Here is a 17,126-nt window from a genome sequence, read left to right as displayed (position 1 = left end):
GGGCAGGCAGCCCATGAAGGACAGGTTATCCAGACAGCACCGTGGGCAACTGAAGCTCGGTCCCTCTGAAGTCAGCATGGCAGGGCTGGGGAATTCTAGGAGACAGCATGGCAGGAGACAGCGTGGCAAGTTTTATGCGTCCAGCCATCCTGCCCATTCAATAGAGAGTTGGTGTATTTGTCCATCACTGAACATCTCCACTGTACTAATGAGTCCATTAGCAAAGTTTTTTTTCCCCAGTTATGGTATTTTTCATTTCTAAAATTTCTATTTGGTCCTTTTATGCAACTTCCATTTCTTTGCTGAGATTTTCTGTTTTCATTTGTTTCAAGAGATTTCATAATTTCTTGCCAAAGCATTTTTATGTGCTTTAAAATCCTTGTCAGACAATTTCAACATCTGAGTCATTTTGGTATTAGCATCAGTTGAAACTTCAGGTCTTATTTCATACTTTATTTTAGCAGGCAGCAGTTTCCCTGTTAAAATGTAGTATGTGAGTTCTCATTTACTTTTGTGGGCTTTAGGTCCAATGACAGTAAAGTTGTTGGAACCCTTGCAATTCTTTTTTTTTAATTTTATTATTATTATACTTTCAGTTTTAGGGTACATGTGCACAACGTGCAGGTTTGTTACATATGTATACATGTGCCATGTTGGTGTGCTGCACCCATTAACTCGTCATTTAGCATTAGGTATATCTCCTCATGTTATCCCTCCCCCGTCCCCCAACCCCACAACAGACCCCAGTGTGTGATGTTCCCCTTCCTGTGTCCATGTGTTCTCATTGTTCAATTCCCTTTTTTTTTTTTCTGAGACGGACTCTTGCTCTTGTCACCCAGACTGGAGTACAGTGGTTCGATCTTGGCTCACTGCAACCTCCGCCTCCAGGGTTCAAGTGATTCTCCTGCCTCAGCCTCCCAAGTAGCTGGGATTACTGGCATGCGCCACCGCGCCCGGCTAATTTTTGTATTTTTAATAGAGACAGGGTTTCACCATGTTGGCCAGGCTGGTCTCGAACTCCTGACCTCAGGTGATCTGCCCACCTCAGCCTCCTAAAGTGCTGGGATTACAGGCATAGGCCACTGCACTTGGCCTGGAACCCTTGCAATTCTATTCTGGTAAGCCTTGTTCTTCTGGTGCTACTGGGGCTGGCATTACCCTGCTACCAAAGCCAGACAAAGACAGAACAAAAAAGAGAAATATAGACCAATATTCTTAATGGATTTAGACACAAAAATCCTCAGCAAAATATTAGTAGGTAGAATTCAGCAGTATATAATGGAGAATGGTACACCATGGCCAAGTGGGGCTTATTCCATTGAAGAAAGGTTGGTTTAACACTTAAAAATCAATCAATGTAATACACCATATCAGTAGACTAAAGAATAAACATTAAGTGATTATACCAATGTGCAGGAAAAACATTTGACAAAATTCAACAACCATTCATAATTTTAAAAAATGCTCAGAAAAGTAGCAATAGAGAGGATCTTCCTCAAGGTGATAAAGAGTATCTACAAAAGTCCTACAGTCTAATGTCATAGTGAATGACTGAATGCTTTCCCACTAAGATTGGGAACCAGGCAAGATTGAGAACAAGGATATCTATGCTCATCACACTTATTCAGCATACTGCTGGAAGTTCTAGCAAGTTTGATAAAGCAGGTAAAGGAAACAAAAGGCACAAGATCAGAAGGAAAGAAAACTGTCGCTATTTGCAGTTGATATGATTGTCAATGTTGAAAAACCCAAGAAATCTACAAAAATACTCCTAGAACTAATATATGAGTCAGCAAGGTGCTAGGATACAAGATCAACACACAAACATCAATTGTATTTCTATCTACTAGCAATGAACACACGGACAGCAAAATTTAAAATAGAATACCATTTGTAATTTCTAAGGGAGAAAAAAGGAAATAGGTATAAATCTAACAAAACATGCACAGAAGTTGTATGCTGAAAATGACCAAACATTTATTTAAAAAAATCAAAGAAGATCTAAACAAATGGAGAGACATACTATGTCTTTGGATTGGAAGACTCAATATAGTAAAGATGTGAATTCTTCCCAAATTCATATACATGTTTAATGCAATTCTAATCAAACTCACAGCAAAATTCTTAGTAGACATAAACAAGATTATTCTAAAATATATATGAAAAGGCAGAGGAACTAGAATAGCTAAAATAATTTTGAAAAAAAAGAATAAAGTTGGAAGGATCCATCTACCCAATTTCAAGATTTATTATATAGTTACAGTAATCAATACAGTGTAGTATTGGTAGACAGAAAGACACATAGTCCATGGAATACATGAGACAACCCCAAAATAAATCCATGCCAATATGCCCAATTAATTTTTGATAAAGCTTTTACATCAAAGCATACTGGAGCAATTGGACATCCACAGACCAAAAATAAAAAATGAACCTCGAAATAAACAAAAACTAAAAATGAACATAAACAAAAATAAACAAACATAAACATAAAAACAAAAACTAAAATACAAAACGAACCTTGACATAAACCTCACACTTTGCAAATCACGTAACCAACAAAGAACTTCTATCTAGAATATATACATAGAACTCTTAAAACACAATAGTAATGTAAAAATCCAATTTTAAATGTGTGAAAGATATGCACAGACATTTCACCAAAAAGGATACACAGAAACCTATACACAAGTGAGCATGGCACCTTTATTCTTAATAATGAAAAACTAGAAAATACCCAAATGTCCTTCAGTGGGTGAATGGCTAAACAAACTATATTACATTCATATTGTGGAATACTACTCAGCAGTAAAAAGCAAATAACTAATACACGCAAAACTAAAATGAATCTCCAAACAAATTGTGCTGAGTGAAGAAAGCCAATCTCAAAAAGATACATACTGCATGACTCCATTATACAATATTTACGTAAAAACAGTTATAGAGGTAGGAGGCCAGGCGTGGTGATTCACACCTGTAATCCCAGCACTTTGGGAAGCCCAGGTGGAAGAATCACTTGAGCCCAGGAGTTCAAGACCAGCCTGGGAAATATGGCAAAACCTCACCTCTACAAAAAATAAAAAATTAGCCAGGCATGGTGGCATGCACCTGTAGTCCAGGCTACTCAGCTGAGGCAGGAGGGTCGCTTTAGCCCAGGAGGTCAAGGCTGCAGTGAGCCATGATCGTGCCACTGCACTTCAGCCTGGGTGACACAGCGAGACCCTGTCTCAAAAAATAAAAAATTACAGAGATGGAGAACAGATTAGTGGTTGCTAGGGATTAGGATTGGAAGTGGAGAGGGAGGGTGGAGCCATAAATGGATACCATGAAGGAGTCTCGTGATGATGTTTTAGTATCTTGTTTAAGTATGTTTAAGTATCTTGATTGTGGTTGTGTTATACAAGGCTATACACAGGTCAACGTTGCGTCCTAGGAAGCCCCTCAATCCCTGGCAAACCAGATAGCTGGTCACCCTAGCAGATGGCCCCCTAGTAGGGGCCATCATGTAGCCCTTGCATCTCTGAGGATAAATTTGGTCTTCACCCGGTGAATAATACAGGTCCTCTGGCTGCTTAAGAAGAGCTTGTAGGGGTCAGAGCAGACACAGGAAGGAGCTATTGCATGACTGGGGCAAGAAATTAGGGTGGCCCAACGTTGGTCAATGGGCCAGATGTTCACCAAATCCTTGCTTTTCCTCCTGTGTGTTGTCTAGCACATGGCTGGACTACATTTCCCAGCCACGCTTGCAGGTAGGTGTGGCCATGGGTCTGAGTTCTGGCCAATGGGACATAGGTAGACAGACTCTGTACTTCCCATAAGCCCTGCCCTTCTCGGTGAGCTTTAAACCAGGTACTGAACAGGGCAGAACACAAGCTGAAAGGAATCTGAGTTCCTGCTATCCCACAGAGAAGGATCTGCTGATCAGGAACACATGCTGTGAGCTTAGTGTGTTTCAGCCATTATATCTGTCTTCATCTATTTGTGACAATGGTGCCTTAACTGACACCCCTTGGGTGCACACCCCCTGGAGCATGCCATCAGCATCACTAGCCTCCCTGGGCAGATGTATTGGGGTAGGGGAACTGGATAACAGGCCGAGATGCCCAGACAGGCCCCATAGTTAAAGAGAACCAAACATCCTCTGAGCATCTTGGGGCATGAAGGGCCCTGAGTTCTGGGCCTTAGAACCCTAGAAATATCCGATTCTGGAAGCACTAAAGGGGCTCTCACAGAACACAAAATCCCATCTGTGCCATTGAACAACTGGGAAAACAGCCTAAGAGAGCAGAAAGTACTTGAGGTCTCGCAATGAATCTAGGGATGAATGAGTGCTTATTCATTCACTCATTTTTTTAAAAAAATCCATTCCACAAGTACGTCTTAATCACCGCAGTGTAAGGTACATGGGGACAAAATAGAAGATTCCTGTCCTCATAGAACTCACAAACAAGCAAACAGGAACTGACAGACATGAACAGGTACTACGAAGACAAGAGGATAAAGTGAATAGTGGTCCATTTTACTGGAGTGCTCACAGGGGTCCTCTCTGAGGAGGCAACATCGAGGGGAGACAAGCCCCAACATATCTAGGGAAAGATTTTCCAGGCAGAGAGAACAGCAAAAACCGCAGGATGAGTGACAAGAGTCTGAGAAACACGAGGCTAGCTAGAGCAGAGGCAGTGGGGAATGAATAGGGGAAGAAATTCAAGAAGGGGTGAGCAGCTTCGTCCTGCAGAGCCGCGTGGCTGGTTGTCAATTCACAATGCACATTGGACCTCTCTAGCCCTACTCATATGGAAGCTGTCCTCTTTGGACTTTGGAGACTCCAGTACTGGGGGTAGTGGGGAAGGGAATGACCTCCGCTTTCCTACGGCTTGATCTTCTGGGGTCACCTCATTTCTCCAAGTACCTGCATTCCATGTGCAGGCTGGGAGACTTGTGCATCTGGAGAATTCATTCATTCACCATTCATTTATTTATACATTCATTATGCAAACATTCTGAGCACCTCTGTGTGTCTGGCTCTGGCTTGAAAGAGATGGCAGTTTGGAGGGAGAACAGACACATCCGTTGTTACCACCTGATGTGATCAGAGCTGTGATAAAGAGATTTGTGGATGCCCAGAGGAGGCACTGGACCTGGCCTGAGAATCAGGGAAGGCTTCCTGGAGCAGAGGCAGTGAAGAAGGAGGTAGGATATAGGATAGTATTCCATGGAGAGGCCCCACAACATGAAAAGCTCAGAGGTGTGAGAGGCCTGTGGTGTTTGTAAAATAATCAAGGGCTGAAATCTCTAAGGCTAAAGGGAGAGGGGTGGGGCAGTGGGAAAGACTGAGATCAGAGATATCAGAACAAGAGGGCCTTGCAGGCCATGGTGACGACCACAGTGGGACACCTGGATGCCCATGTCAGCTCTGTCCTTGACTCACTGGGTGGCCTAATCTAGGCACCCCCAGTCCTGAAGCCTCAGTGGCCTCATCTGTGAAATGGAGCAGTTTGGGTGGGCTGGCTCTGACATTCCACCAAGATCTCCACGTTGTCTGCCAGTGTTCTTGGGGCCCCACAGAAAGAATGGCCAGGCCAGGGCTGTACCTTCAGCTGCCATACTCTCTGTGTGTTTCCCCTGCCCCTGCCATGCCTTCAAGTGTCCCTCATTGCACTGGGAGAAGGAGCTGGAGGAGATACCAGCATTTACCTTCCATTTCTTTTGGAGCAAGCTCCACATGTAGGAAAAAAGAGGACAGGTTGGGCCGGGTGGTTCACGCCTGTAGTCCCAGCACTTTGGGAGGCTGAGGCAGGTGGAACACTTGAGGTCAGGAGTTCGAGACCAGCCTGGCCAACATGGTGAAACCTTGTCTCTATTAAAAACACAAAAATCAACTGGGTGTGGTGGCAGGCGCCTGTAATCCCAGCTACTTGGGAGGCTGAGGCAGGAGAATCACTTGAACCCAGGAGGCAGAGGTTGCAGTGAGCCGAGATGGCGCCATTGCACTCCAGCCTGGGTGACAGAGTGAAAATCCATCTCAAAAAAAAAAAAAAAAAAAAAGAAAAGAAAGAAAGAAAGAAAAAAGAAAAAAGGAAGGACAATTGTTCAGCAAGAGTGTCAAGTGTAAGTTTCTCTGGGCCTCCCTCCAAGGCCCCTTCCATTCTGATGAGTCTGTGCCTGAGAAGTGGCTAAGAGGGGCAGGCACTGGACCAGAATGGCCACTGACCTGCTGTGTGGCCTTGGGCAAGTCACTTGGCCTCTCTGAGCTTCCCTTTGCTCCCCAGAACAAGTGGGATTACTCAGAATAGAAACCCAAACCACTGGGTTGTTTTGAAGACTCTATTATATGTAAAGTTCTTAGCAATGCCCACCATATATGCCTCACAAATGATAGCTAGCATTATTGTTGTTGCTTTTGGTGGGTATAGTGACAGGAGAGGTGAGCATGCTGTTGGGTTGAAGGAGGAATTTTGCTCTGAAAGGGTTAAACTCGAACCAGCTGCTCCCAGTCCTGGTGATAAGGTTAGAGGAAACACAGTCCAGGTCCCCAGCCCTGTCACAAGCGGATTTATGAGGTGCTGGTCACTTTGAGTCAGAGTAGATGATCCCCGCAGGCTGCGCAGGGAACATTCAGGGTTAGTGGCCAGAAGGGGATCAGGACTCTGTTAAAAGAATGAGACAGAGTAGAGAGAAAAAGAGAAAGCCAGGCAGCAGGAGCCCCGCAAACACCCCACTCTGCAGGAGGGGAGAAGGGGAGAGATGGGGTTGAAGGGAGAGACAGAGAAAAGGGAGAACCAGAGGCCCAGCCAGGAGGACACAGACAGTGAGCCTGAGAGAGAGACGGCCGGCAAAAGTAAAGGATGCAGAAACAGCCAGGCAGGGTCGGGGGCAGAGAGGGGGAGCGCGGGCCGCGGAAAGACCGAGAAAGCAGGAGCCAAGGAGTTGTCCTTAAGGGCCAGAAGGAGGAACAAACAGAGAAAGGGGCCTGGCGGGGGGAGGGAAAGAAAATCACAGACGCTGAGAGGGCGCGGGAGACTGTAAGGGTCTCCGGGCGTCCGCGCATCTGTACCTGCGCGCGTGTGCGTACCTGTGGCTGGCGGTGAGCATGTGCACGTGCTCGGGGGCAGTGCTGGGGGGGAAAGACGCGAGACCGCGGGCTGCGGGACAGATCGAACTCGAGGACCCTGACCCGAGTGACCCCCGCCCCCTCCCCCCGCGCTCCCGGGCCCCGAGCTGTTTAACGCGCCGCCCCCGCCGCGCCGGCTCCTCCCCGCCAGGGCAGTGCCCCGGCTCCGCCAACGCCCTCACTTGACCTGGCGGCCGGCCTCTGGGCGGACCGCAGGTCCCTGGCGGCTGGACCGACCCGCGCCTGGCGGATGCGCCCGGCGTGCCCACAGCAGCCCCCGCGCCCGCCGCTCCGCCGCCGGGCCGTTGGGCCGTCGGGCCGCCTGGGGAGCGCCAGCCCGGATCAGGCTGCCCAGATGCGGGCGCCACTCTGCCTGCTCCTGCTCGTCGCCTACGCCGTGGACATGCTGGCCCTGAACCGAAGGAAGAAGCAAGGTACAAGGGGTGGCTGGGCAAGGCAGCCGGGCAGGCACTGCGGGGCAGACCGGGGTCCGGAGGACCGGGGGCGGCGGCTTTGGGGGCATCTGCCTGGTGCCTGGCGCCCTGGATCATTCCCTCCTCCAGACGAGTCTCAACCTCACTTGAGATGGGGAGATTGAGGCTCCAGGGCACCCAGTGAGCGAGCCATTGAGCAGGATGGGCCAAGGAGACTCACCCAGAAGGGAGAGGGTAGCAGGGCTCTCTGTAGTAGCCGCATGGTCAGCAGAAAGGAGGATGGCTTCGTGCAGAGACAGAAGACTCAAGAGCCAGCCTGGGGGGCACAGGGACTAGGAGACAGACTCAGTGGCGTAGAAGCCATTCCAAGCATCCATGCTCGGCCAGGAAGTGACATAGAGAGCCTTGGGCTGGGCGTCCAGAGGCCCCAGTCCCAGCCTCATCACTCACCCTGACTCTTGGTGTCACCTCCCAGAGGGCAGTGGTCCTCCATGGCCCCCCTCTGTTGAGTTCAGCCAGACCTGAGACCTGAGTTCAGGTTCACTTATCTAATAGGGGATGATCTAGAAGAAGTCCAGCCCCTCAGAGAGCCTTAGTTTTTCCATCTTGACCTCTCAGGCCACTAGGAAGACGAGCCAAGGTTCAGATTATAAATGTACCAGGGGCCGCATGCACTCTCACCTGGGAGTCCTATGCCACAGTCTCGCTGTGAGAGTCAGAACATCCTCAGAAGGTGGGTTGGAGGCTGTCCCTGCAGAGCAGGAGTTGGTAGAGCCTTTGCCTCAGAGAAGGGTAAGTGGGTGAGCAAGTGAGCAAATCGCCTGCCTGAGCTGGGCAGCCCTTTGGCCTCCAGGTGCCACTCTTAAGATCAGCAGCCAAATGCCAGCCACTGTGCCACGGGTTTTTCATGTCCTAGCTCATCAAATCCCAACTATATCCTCATGACATAGGGGTCGTCCAGTTTTAATAAAGCCTGGGATTCCAAGGCTCAGACTGGTTTAAATAACTGCTGAATTGTCCAGCTGGTGTCTTCTCTCTTTCCAGCCCTGGCATCGGGTCTGAGCAAGGATAAAGGGGAGAGAAAATGAGAGAGAATGGCTTGCCCTCTGGGGCCTTCCATTTGTGTGAAAGCCCTACAGCAATACAGTCACTCCTGGAACGGAGCAGGAAGCAGACAGAGGCTGTGGGAGAATTGGGAGGTGGGATTGGATGGGGTTGGGGAGACTGTGGCCCAAGAGGCTCCAGTTCTTGCTTTGACAGTGAGACAAGGGACTGGAGAGGCGTGTGGTTTTCAGCTGAGCTGGGGTGAGTTTGGGACTCTATGGGGACACTCCTTTGTGAATGGCTTTTGTTCAGTAGTTAGGGGCATGGGCTCTGGAGCCAGGTCAACTGAGTTCAAATCCCAGCTTCCCCAGTTACCAACTGAGTGGCCTTGGATAAGTCACTTTGCCTCTCCAATCCTCACTTTACCCATCTGAGGGTCCTTTAGAAGATCTCTGAGATCTTTCTCCATTCTAAACAATACCAAAAAATCAAACAAACCCCCTTTTCCTTCATCAACCCATCTTTTACTTAAGTATCCTGCTCATAAGGAAGACTGTGGACAAGACTGACTTAGTATGTATGAGAAATGAGTAGCTAAGGACACAGCCTCCTAATGGGTGCTCGTAAGTATTAATCATTCTCATTTCCTGTCCACTGTGTCTTTGGCTACTCACAGTGACCTAGTGGAGGGAGGGGAGAGATGCTTGTTTTCTGGATGAGGGAACTGAGGTTCAGAGAAGGAAACTGACTTGTCCAAGGTTGCACAGCAGATGAGTAGCAAAGCAGGCTCGAATCCCAATCTGCCTGACATAATGCTGAGAAGATATCTTCTGAGGTGTGCTGGTCTTCCCTTCTCAGAGCCTCAGTTTCCTCATCTAAAGAGGAGCTGGCTTAAGCCAGGTGTGGTGGCTCACGCCTGTAATACCAGCACTTTGGGAGGCCAAGGCAGGCAGATCACTTGAGGTCAGGAGTTTGAGACCAGCCTGGCCAACATGATGAAACCCTGTCTTTACTAAAAATACAATGATTAGCTGGGTGTGGTGGCGGGCGCCTGTAATTCCAGCTACTCGGGAGGCTGAGGCAGGAGAATCGCTTGAACCCAGGAGGCAGAGGTTGCAGTGAGCCGAGATCATGCCACTGCACTCCAGCCTGGGTGTCAGAGTGAGACTCTGTCTCAACAACAACAACAACAACAACAACAACAAAAAGGAGCTGGTTTAGAAGACTTTAAGATGCTTCTCAGCTCAAAAAAGACAAAAAAGAAAAATGAAAAATTCCTATCCTGCCCCTTTTGCCCCCCACCCCATCTATAGCTCACCACCACCTCCCCAGGAGCTCAGTGAGGAGGTAGGGATATGACTGCAATTTGGTGAGGGGCTCTCGGCATCCCTCCTCCAGTACCTGGTCTCTTACCTCTGGGACACACACCTGCCTAGCATCTTCAGAAGAGGCTTAGGGCTCCATTTATTTGTTGGGGTACAATGAAGATAGCCTTGGATTTCAGTCACACCCCGATCCAGTTGTGTCATGTGACCTTGGGTGAGTGGATTTTCTCTGTCCCCTGCCCATAGCCTCAGTTTCCCACTGGCACTGCAGTGGGGACCAGAGCTAGATAAACCCGTCCTGTAGCATATTTTGCAAGGCAGCCACAGGAGTTCTGTCAAATAGATTGGGAAATGCTGGGTTTAGCAGATTTCTTGGCTGTGAGACTTATCAGAGCATGCTGAAGAGGTGGAGATAGACAGTGTAACCCAGGTGTGATGGCTCAAGCCTATAATCCTGACACTTTGGGAGGCCAATATGGGCGGATAGCTTGAGCCCAGGAGTTCGAGACCAGCCTGAGCAACATGGCAAAACTCTACAAAAAATACATTTTTTGTCTCTATAAAAAATACAAAAAATAGCCAGGCATGGTGGCGGTGGTGCACACTTGTAGTCCCAGCTACTTAGGAAGCCAAGGTGGGAGGATTGCTTCAGCCCAGGAAGGACATCAAGGCTGCAGTGAGCCGTGATTGTGCCACTGCGCCCCAGTGTGGGCGACAGAGCAGACCCTGCCTCAAAAAAAAAAAAAAAGAGAGAGTGACCTTCCCCAAACATATTACACATCAGAGACCATTTCTCATAAGGCATCTGCTTGGAAAATTCTGTACACAATCCCTCAGGGTCCTACCAGCTTTGACCTTATCTAACTTTGGCAGGAGAATGTGTCCTGAAAACACCTGGGTATTGGCAGTGTTTCATTCATTCACTTGTTCATTTAACAAGTTTCACAGGGCAGCCTCTGTGCCAGGCTCTGTGTTGGGGACCTTGGAGATACCCAGGTGAGCAGCCCTGGGCCTGTCCTTGGGGAGCTGCCAACATAGAAGGATGACACTTTCCCACCTTTCTCCAGTCTCCCCCATGCCTGAGTCTTTGGCCTTAGCGTTTGGCCAGGTCTGCACAGTCCCGAGGAATGAGGTGCTGGGCTGGCATCTGCCCTGTCTGAGCCCCCTTGAGGCCTGGTTCCCACAGGCCCATCCTTCCTCAGGCTCCGATGTCACTGCGTCTTAATGAAGCCCAATTTTTCTGTTTCTAAGAAAGAATGAAATAAAAGACTTGAGAAAGGTTCTTGGATCTCAAGTGTGTCTTACAAAACAGCATTTTGATTAATTAAGTACAAATGAATCAGAACCAGATGGGGACATTTTTTGAAACATGCTGGGGTGTCCTGGCAATGGGACAGTAGGGCAGAGTGAGGGGGCCCTGGTTCACATCCCTAGATCTGGAGATCCATTTAGGCAAGGAGGAGATGCCAGCCTGTGACTGAATTTCCCTGACATCCAAGGCCTTCTGGGAGGGACCCCCACATTCACATGGAGCTTCTGGATCTTTCTAGACCTGAGCAAGCAAGGGGCAAAGTGAAGAGCCCTGGGTTCAAACCTTGAGCCCTCTCCTGCCCTAGATATGTGACATTAAGCAGGCCACATGCCTTCTCCCATCCATGCTTCCCCATCTGTGAAATGGGAAAACTTACACCTACCTCTTTGAGCAATTGGGAAGATTTACTGCAGTCCGAGAGGGAAGGGGGCCAAAGGCACACAGTAGGGGCTTCATAAGGATTTGAGCACTTTCCCTTCCCATTTTACAGCAGAGCAGACATGCCCTGGACCAGAAGGGAGTGGGGCCTCACATGGGTTAAGCTCACCTCTGCCTCTTGCTTGTTGTGCATCCGGAGCAAACCTTCTCCTCTCTCTGAGCTTGTTTTTCTTTGTTGTAAATTGACCGTGGCAGTGCCCACTCCAGAGGCCTGTCATGTGGAGTGAATATGACACTTCCGTTTAAATTGCAAAGCCCCATGTGGAGGGCCAGGCAGACAGCACTGTCTCCTGTACACAGACAGATGCACCAAGCCCTGGGCAAGCAGGCGCCATCGCTGGGCACAGAACAAGGTATGTCCCCTGAGTGCTGGCATCCAGGTGAAGCCAGGTTTAGATGCAGGGGTAGTTCTGAAAGGGATTCCTACAGGGCGGGGGTGGGTAATGACTGGACATTGAGGGCTGAGGGAATGGTGCTGAGTCTTAATAGAATGTAACCTTGGGTGTCTCGGCTTGGGTTTCTTCATAACATAGGGGCTGGTTGAGAAATGGAAAGCTGAATGCTTGGCACATAGTAGGTGGTCAATCAATTGAGCTCCATTTGCCATCCTTCTTCCACTCAGCGTTCTGAATCCAAGCCTGGGTGTAAAAGAGATACTGCTTTTCCATCCCATTGCCCCACCATGGGGAGCCCCACCTCCCTCTCCTGTGGACGGAAACCATCCAATCCCCCTGCCCGGCCACCGAAGGAGATTCAGGTCACTGAAATTGAGGCCACTGAGGAAGGAGGGAGGCGGGCCATGTGCCGGGAGCTATGCAGGTGGGGCTGCGCATCCTCACTCTGCCACTGCCTTGTTTTATGCCTGTTTCCCAGACACGGGAACTGAGGCTCAGAAAGCATCAGTGGCCTGCCAAGGAGCTCACAGCTGCTGAGCCAGGACCTGGACCCAGAGTTTTGGAGGCTCTGAAGCCCATGCAATAGATATAGAAATGAATCATGTCAGTGATTTGCCAGGGCTGCAAGGTGGAAGTGTCTGAGAGGAACCCCATCGGGGGGAGTAGGATTTAGGATTTTGTCAGGCGGAGGTGGCAGTAGGGTGAGGACCTCTGCAGGATGAGGGGAGAGTGTGGCCAGGTGGGAAGGGCACAAGGGACGGCATGGCCAAAGGAAGTGAAGTTCTGATTGCAGATTGGGCCAGAGTCCAGTCATGGAGGGCCTTCGGTACCATACTCCAGTCACCATCATCATGAAGAAATATTTACTGGGTCCTTCCTGTGGGCCAGGCCCTGGGCTGAGTGTTGAAAAGGACAGCAGAGATGGGTGTTCCTCCATTTCTGCTGCCAGAGGACTATTTTTGTATGGCCATCAAGCTAAGAATACTGGAATATGCAACAGATCATATGTGGTGCAAAAAGCCTAAAATATTTACTATTGGGCTGTTAAGATCCATCAATGAGAACATCATGGACAAGACCTCTGAGGCTGCACCTCAACACACCCTTGAGAGCAGGCTGGTGGTGGTGGTCTCAGCCTCAGCTGAGGAATCCAAGACAAAGAGGGGAGGTTGCTTGGCTAAGGTGTCACATGGATAGGGTTTGTTTATCCATCCTCCCGTCTGGTGAAAAAACTGAAGCTCCTATTAGTTTAAAGTTTTCCAAGCTGTGGTTTACAATGCATCAGCAGGTGAGGACAATAAATTTAGTGATAGCCAGCATTTTCAAATGGAATGGAATGGAACAGAACAGAATGGAATGGAGTAGAACTGAATAAAATAGAGTGGGGTCAGCAAACATTTTTTGTGAAGGGTCAGATAGTAAATACTTTAGACCTTGCAAGCCACATACGATCTGTCATGTACTCCACTCTTCTTAGCTCACAGGCAATACAAAAACATCCAGATTTGGTCCAGAGGCTAGGGTTTTTGCCAACCTCCTTTTTAGAATATATCAGAGTGCATTGCAAGTGTGAAAACTATTATTTTGAGAAATGCGTTTCAGTTTACACATATATGTGAATGTGTGTATGAGTGGGTGAGTGTGCATGCACATATATGTGGATGTATGTGAGTGTGTGCATGCATGTGCATGTGTGTAATACTGTGTCTACTGATATAAGAATGTATCTCTTACCATTGTCAAAATAGTGTGGAGGCTGCTGGACCAGCTGAGCCCATCTTCTGTGCTCAGCCCCTTTCAGTCATGGCCTAATGGAGGCCCTCCTGACAGCTGTAAGGGGCAGATTCCAGGAGGATCTTTAGATTATAGATGAGGCGACCGAGGCCCAGTGGGTGGTACAGCAACAGACAGGGGTGCCAGGTTGTAAGCCCAGAGAGTCTGTCTCTGGAGCTCCAAACAATTGCCTTAGTTCAGATGCTTGTTTCTAATCGCCCTGAATCTGACAGCTACGTCATTCCCCAGGTGTGTGGATTTTAGCTCCTGGAAGGTGGAATGATGTGTTGGAGCCCTAAATCTCCTCCTGCATCAAACACCTCTGTGCGGCCAGGGTGTGGCAGACATTGCACACTCCTTTCCTTCGGTCCTCACCCCAGCCCTGCCTGGTGGATATGCCCCCACTGCCAGCTTACAGAAGAAAGAAGTTGGTTCAGAGAGGGGGACTGGCTTATCCAAAGTCACATTGCAAATACATGTGTGAGCTGGGTCTTCTCAATTCCAAAACCCACAGCAAATCCTGCCTACGGTAGACTTCTCCTGAAAACCCATCTAATGCTGCCATTAACCACTTTCTTGTTTTTATAGCACTTTATAGTTTGCAGAGCAATTCAGCTTTCATTTTTCTCTCTGAAATTCTGGAGAAGGTTCTAGAATAACGAAGCATTAAGGCCAAAAAGATCAAGTGAGACCTTTGAGACCAATCCTTGTAAAATTGGAGACTCAAGCAGGGAAGTGCCTTACTCAAGGTCACCCAGCTGTGAGTAGAAGTGAGGGTGCAGGAGACTAGCAGTGAAGGCAAAACTTGAATTGGTAGAGGAAGGCAGCCTGCTCCAGAGCCTGACAGGTTGAGAGCCCCTCAGAGCCTCAGTTTTCCCCCACGTGACTTGGAAATGCTCAGTGTGCTTTGCCTTTTTTCCCAGGGCTGGGACAAATGTCAGAAGACAGGATGGAGCCAGGCACAGTGGCTCACGCCTGTAATCCCAGTACTTTGGAAGGCTGAGGCAGGCAGATCACCTGAGGCCAGGAGTTCGAGACCAGCCTGGCCAACATGGTGAAACCCCATCTCTACTAAAAATACAAAAATTAGCTGGGTGTGTTGGTGCAAACCTGTAATCCCAACTACTCGGGAGGCTGAGGCATGAGAATCACTTGAACCTGGGAAGCAAAGGTTGCAGTGAGCTGAGATTGCACTGCTGCACTCCAGCCTGGGTGACAGAACTAGACTTTGTCTCAAAAAAATTAAGACAGGATGGAAGCTGGAGGGCTTTCACACATCCAAGGCTGTCTGCAGGAATTTCTTAATAACCAGAGGCCAGCCCAGGGCTGGGTGCCTCTTAAGGGCCTCTAGAGTTACCTGGGCAAAGTGGAGCCTCTCCATAGGGTCTGAGGTTTGTCTGTGTGAGTTCATGAAAGAGACCAAGCCACAGAGCCATCATGATCTCAAGGCTAGTCCTGTCCTCAGAGTCGGGCTATAGGCACCATCAGGACATAGAACAGCCCTGGGGATGGACACTGGGGAGCACACTCCTCACCTACATCTCTACACACATATATGTTCCCCAAAACGTATTTTTTCTTTAAAAATACTTAACTTTCATTGGCATCAAAGGTTTTCAAAAGTCACTTTGGATTTGGTTTTGTGGTTGAGCATTTATGTGAGTAGACGTGAGGGTGCAGGAAGTGCCATATGTTACCTGCATTCTTTTATTTTATTTAACAATTTCAGACACTGCTCTAAGTACTTTGTATGTATCAATTGATTAAATTATCTTAATAAACCTGTGCAGTGGGTAGTGGTATTCCTATTTTACAGACGAGAAAACTGAGGCACAGGGAGGTTAAGTAACTTTGCCCAAGGCCACTCAGTCAAGGTTCAAATCCTTCCTTGCCCCAGAGCCCAGCTCTAACTACTGAACTTAATTGCCTCCCAGCCTTATTTCATCCTCACAGCACCCCTCTGAGGGGCCTGTTATTACCCACATTTTACAGAGGAGGAAGCAATTAAAAGAGAGGCGCATTCATTGAAGTAGATGCAGTTGCCATTTTTGTAGGCCATAAACAGCCAAATATTAGCAATTTCATGTTTCTACCCCATAGCTTGGCAGAGTAAGTTTGGCAAAAACCAGGATTCCGTCCAGACAATTGATTCCAAAACCTGAGTCCACCACACCAGCCCTCCTCCCTGGCTACCCACATTAGAGCCCCATGAAGTGGCTTGACCCTATTATTCTCCCTCTTCTACAGATGAGGCCTTCTGCATTCAGGGAGGGGAATCAACTTGCCAAGGACACACAGACAGGCTGGGGAAAGGTGGTGATGTGCTCCCAGGTCTCTGTGGGCTGGAGCCTTTTTTCCTAGCCCTGTGTAACAGCAGCATCCAGGACACATGTGCCCTCAGCCCCGCCCTCAGAGATTCTTCCAGATCCCGTCGGGAATGGTCTGCTTCCCATCTCCGGATGGGTGACGCCAACTCCACCCGGACACTGCTGTCCCATGCTGGGCCGCCACTGCCTGCCCTGGAATGATTTCTTGCAGTAATGCAGCATGATTCACAGGGCCCTTGCTCTGTGGCCCATAGTGGGGGCTCTGATGTGCCATTGCGGATGGGGTGGGAAGTTCTGTTTCACCAGCTCAAAACAGAGACATTCCCAAGCCCAGAGGACCCAGGCCACATGGGGAAACCACTCCCTTTCGCTGGAAGCCTCCACTTTCCCTGGAGCCCGATGGCAGAGCCCACATCCGCCGGGGTGGAGACATGAAGAGAAGGAATGTCACAGCTGCCCTTCTGAGCCTGCTCTGGGGTTGGCCAGTGGGCACAGCTGTCTCTAGCAAGTCCCGGATGAGCACTGGAGGCTTGGCAGGCTGTCACGAAGGCTGTGGGCTCTGCCACTTACTGGTTGAGTGACCTTGGGCAGGTCATCTCTCCCTTCTGTGCCCCTGTTGGCTAATTTGTAAAATGAGGCATGAAACATAGACAAATGCATTGCTAGCACATAGGGAGGGCTCATCAATGACAGTTAAAAGGGCCTGGTGCTATGCAGGGAGTGTGAGATTGGGGCTGTGGACAGTCCTGGGCTCAGCTCCCAGTTCTGTTACTGCCATGCTTGGGTGACAGTATTTGACTCCTGAATCTCGATGTTGTCTGTCAATACAATGGGGACAATAAGAGCATCTACCTCATATGGTTTTCAAGATGACTATGCATGTGACCCCCCGGAAAACAGTCAGTGTTTCTTTAATGGTGATAACTGTCATGCATCATGGGGGTGGGGTTGAGCTCTTCCTTAGTGT

At 48.8% G+C, this 17,126-nt stretch overlaps 1 protein-coding gene across 2 annotated transcripts in view; it reads left to right on the top strand.

The window, feature by feature from the left end:
• The first annotated feature begins 7,380 nt into the window (after positions 1 to 7,380).
• RSPO4 (R-spondin 4) overlaps positions 7,381 to 17,126 on the top strand; it is a 41,706-nt gene continuing 31,960 nt past the window's right edge. Inside the window, exon 1 of one of the 2 annotated variants that reach the window (XM_030826300.1) lies at positions 7,381 to 7,545. In XM_030826300.1, coding sequence (XP_030682160.1) covers positions 7,467 to 7,545 — 79 coding nt within the window. In that variant the 5' untranslated portion in view covers positions 7,381 to 7,466. The remainder of the gene's footprint in view (positions 7,546 to 17,126) is intronic. The other variant, XM_030826299.1, reaches the window with a different exon arrangement.

This window comes from Nomascus leucogenys, chromosome 13 (genome assembly GCF_006542625.1).
Source record: "Nomascus leucogenys isolate Asia chromosome 13, Asia_NLE_v1, whole genome shotgun sequence".
Taxonomy (NCBI): Eukaryota; Metazoa; Chordata; class Mammalia; order Primates; family Hylobatidae; genus Nomascus; species Nomascus leucogenys.
This window is presented reverse-complemented; position numbering and strand designations above follow the sequence as displayed.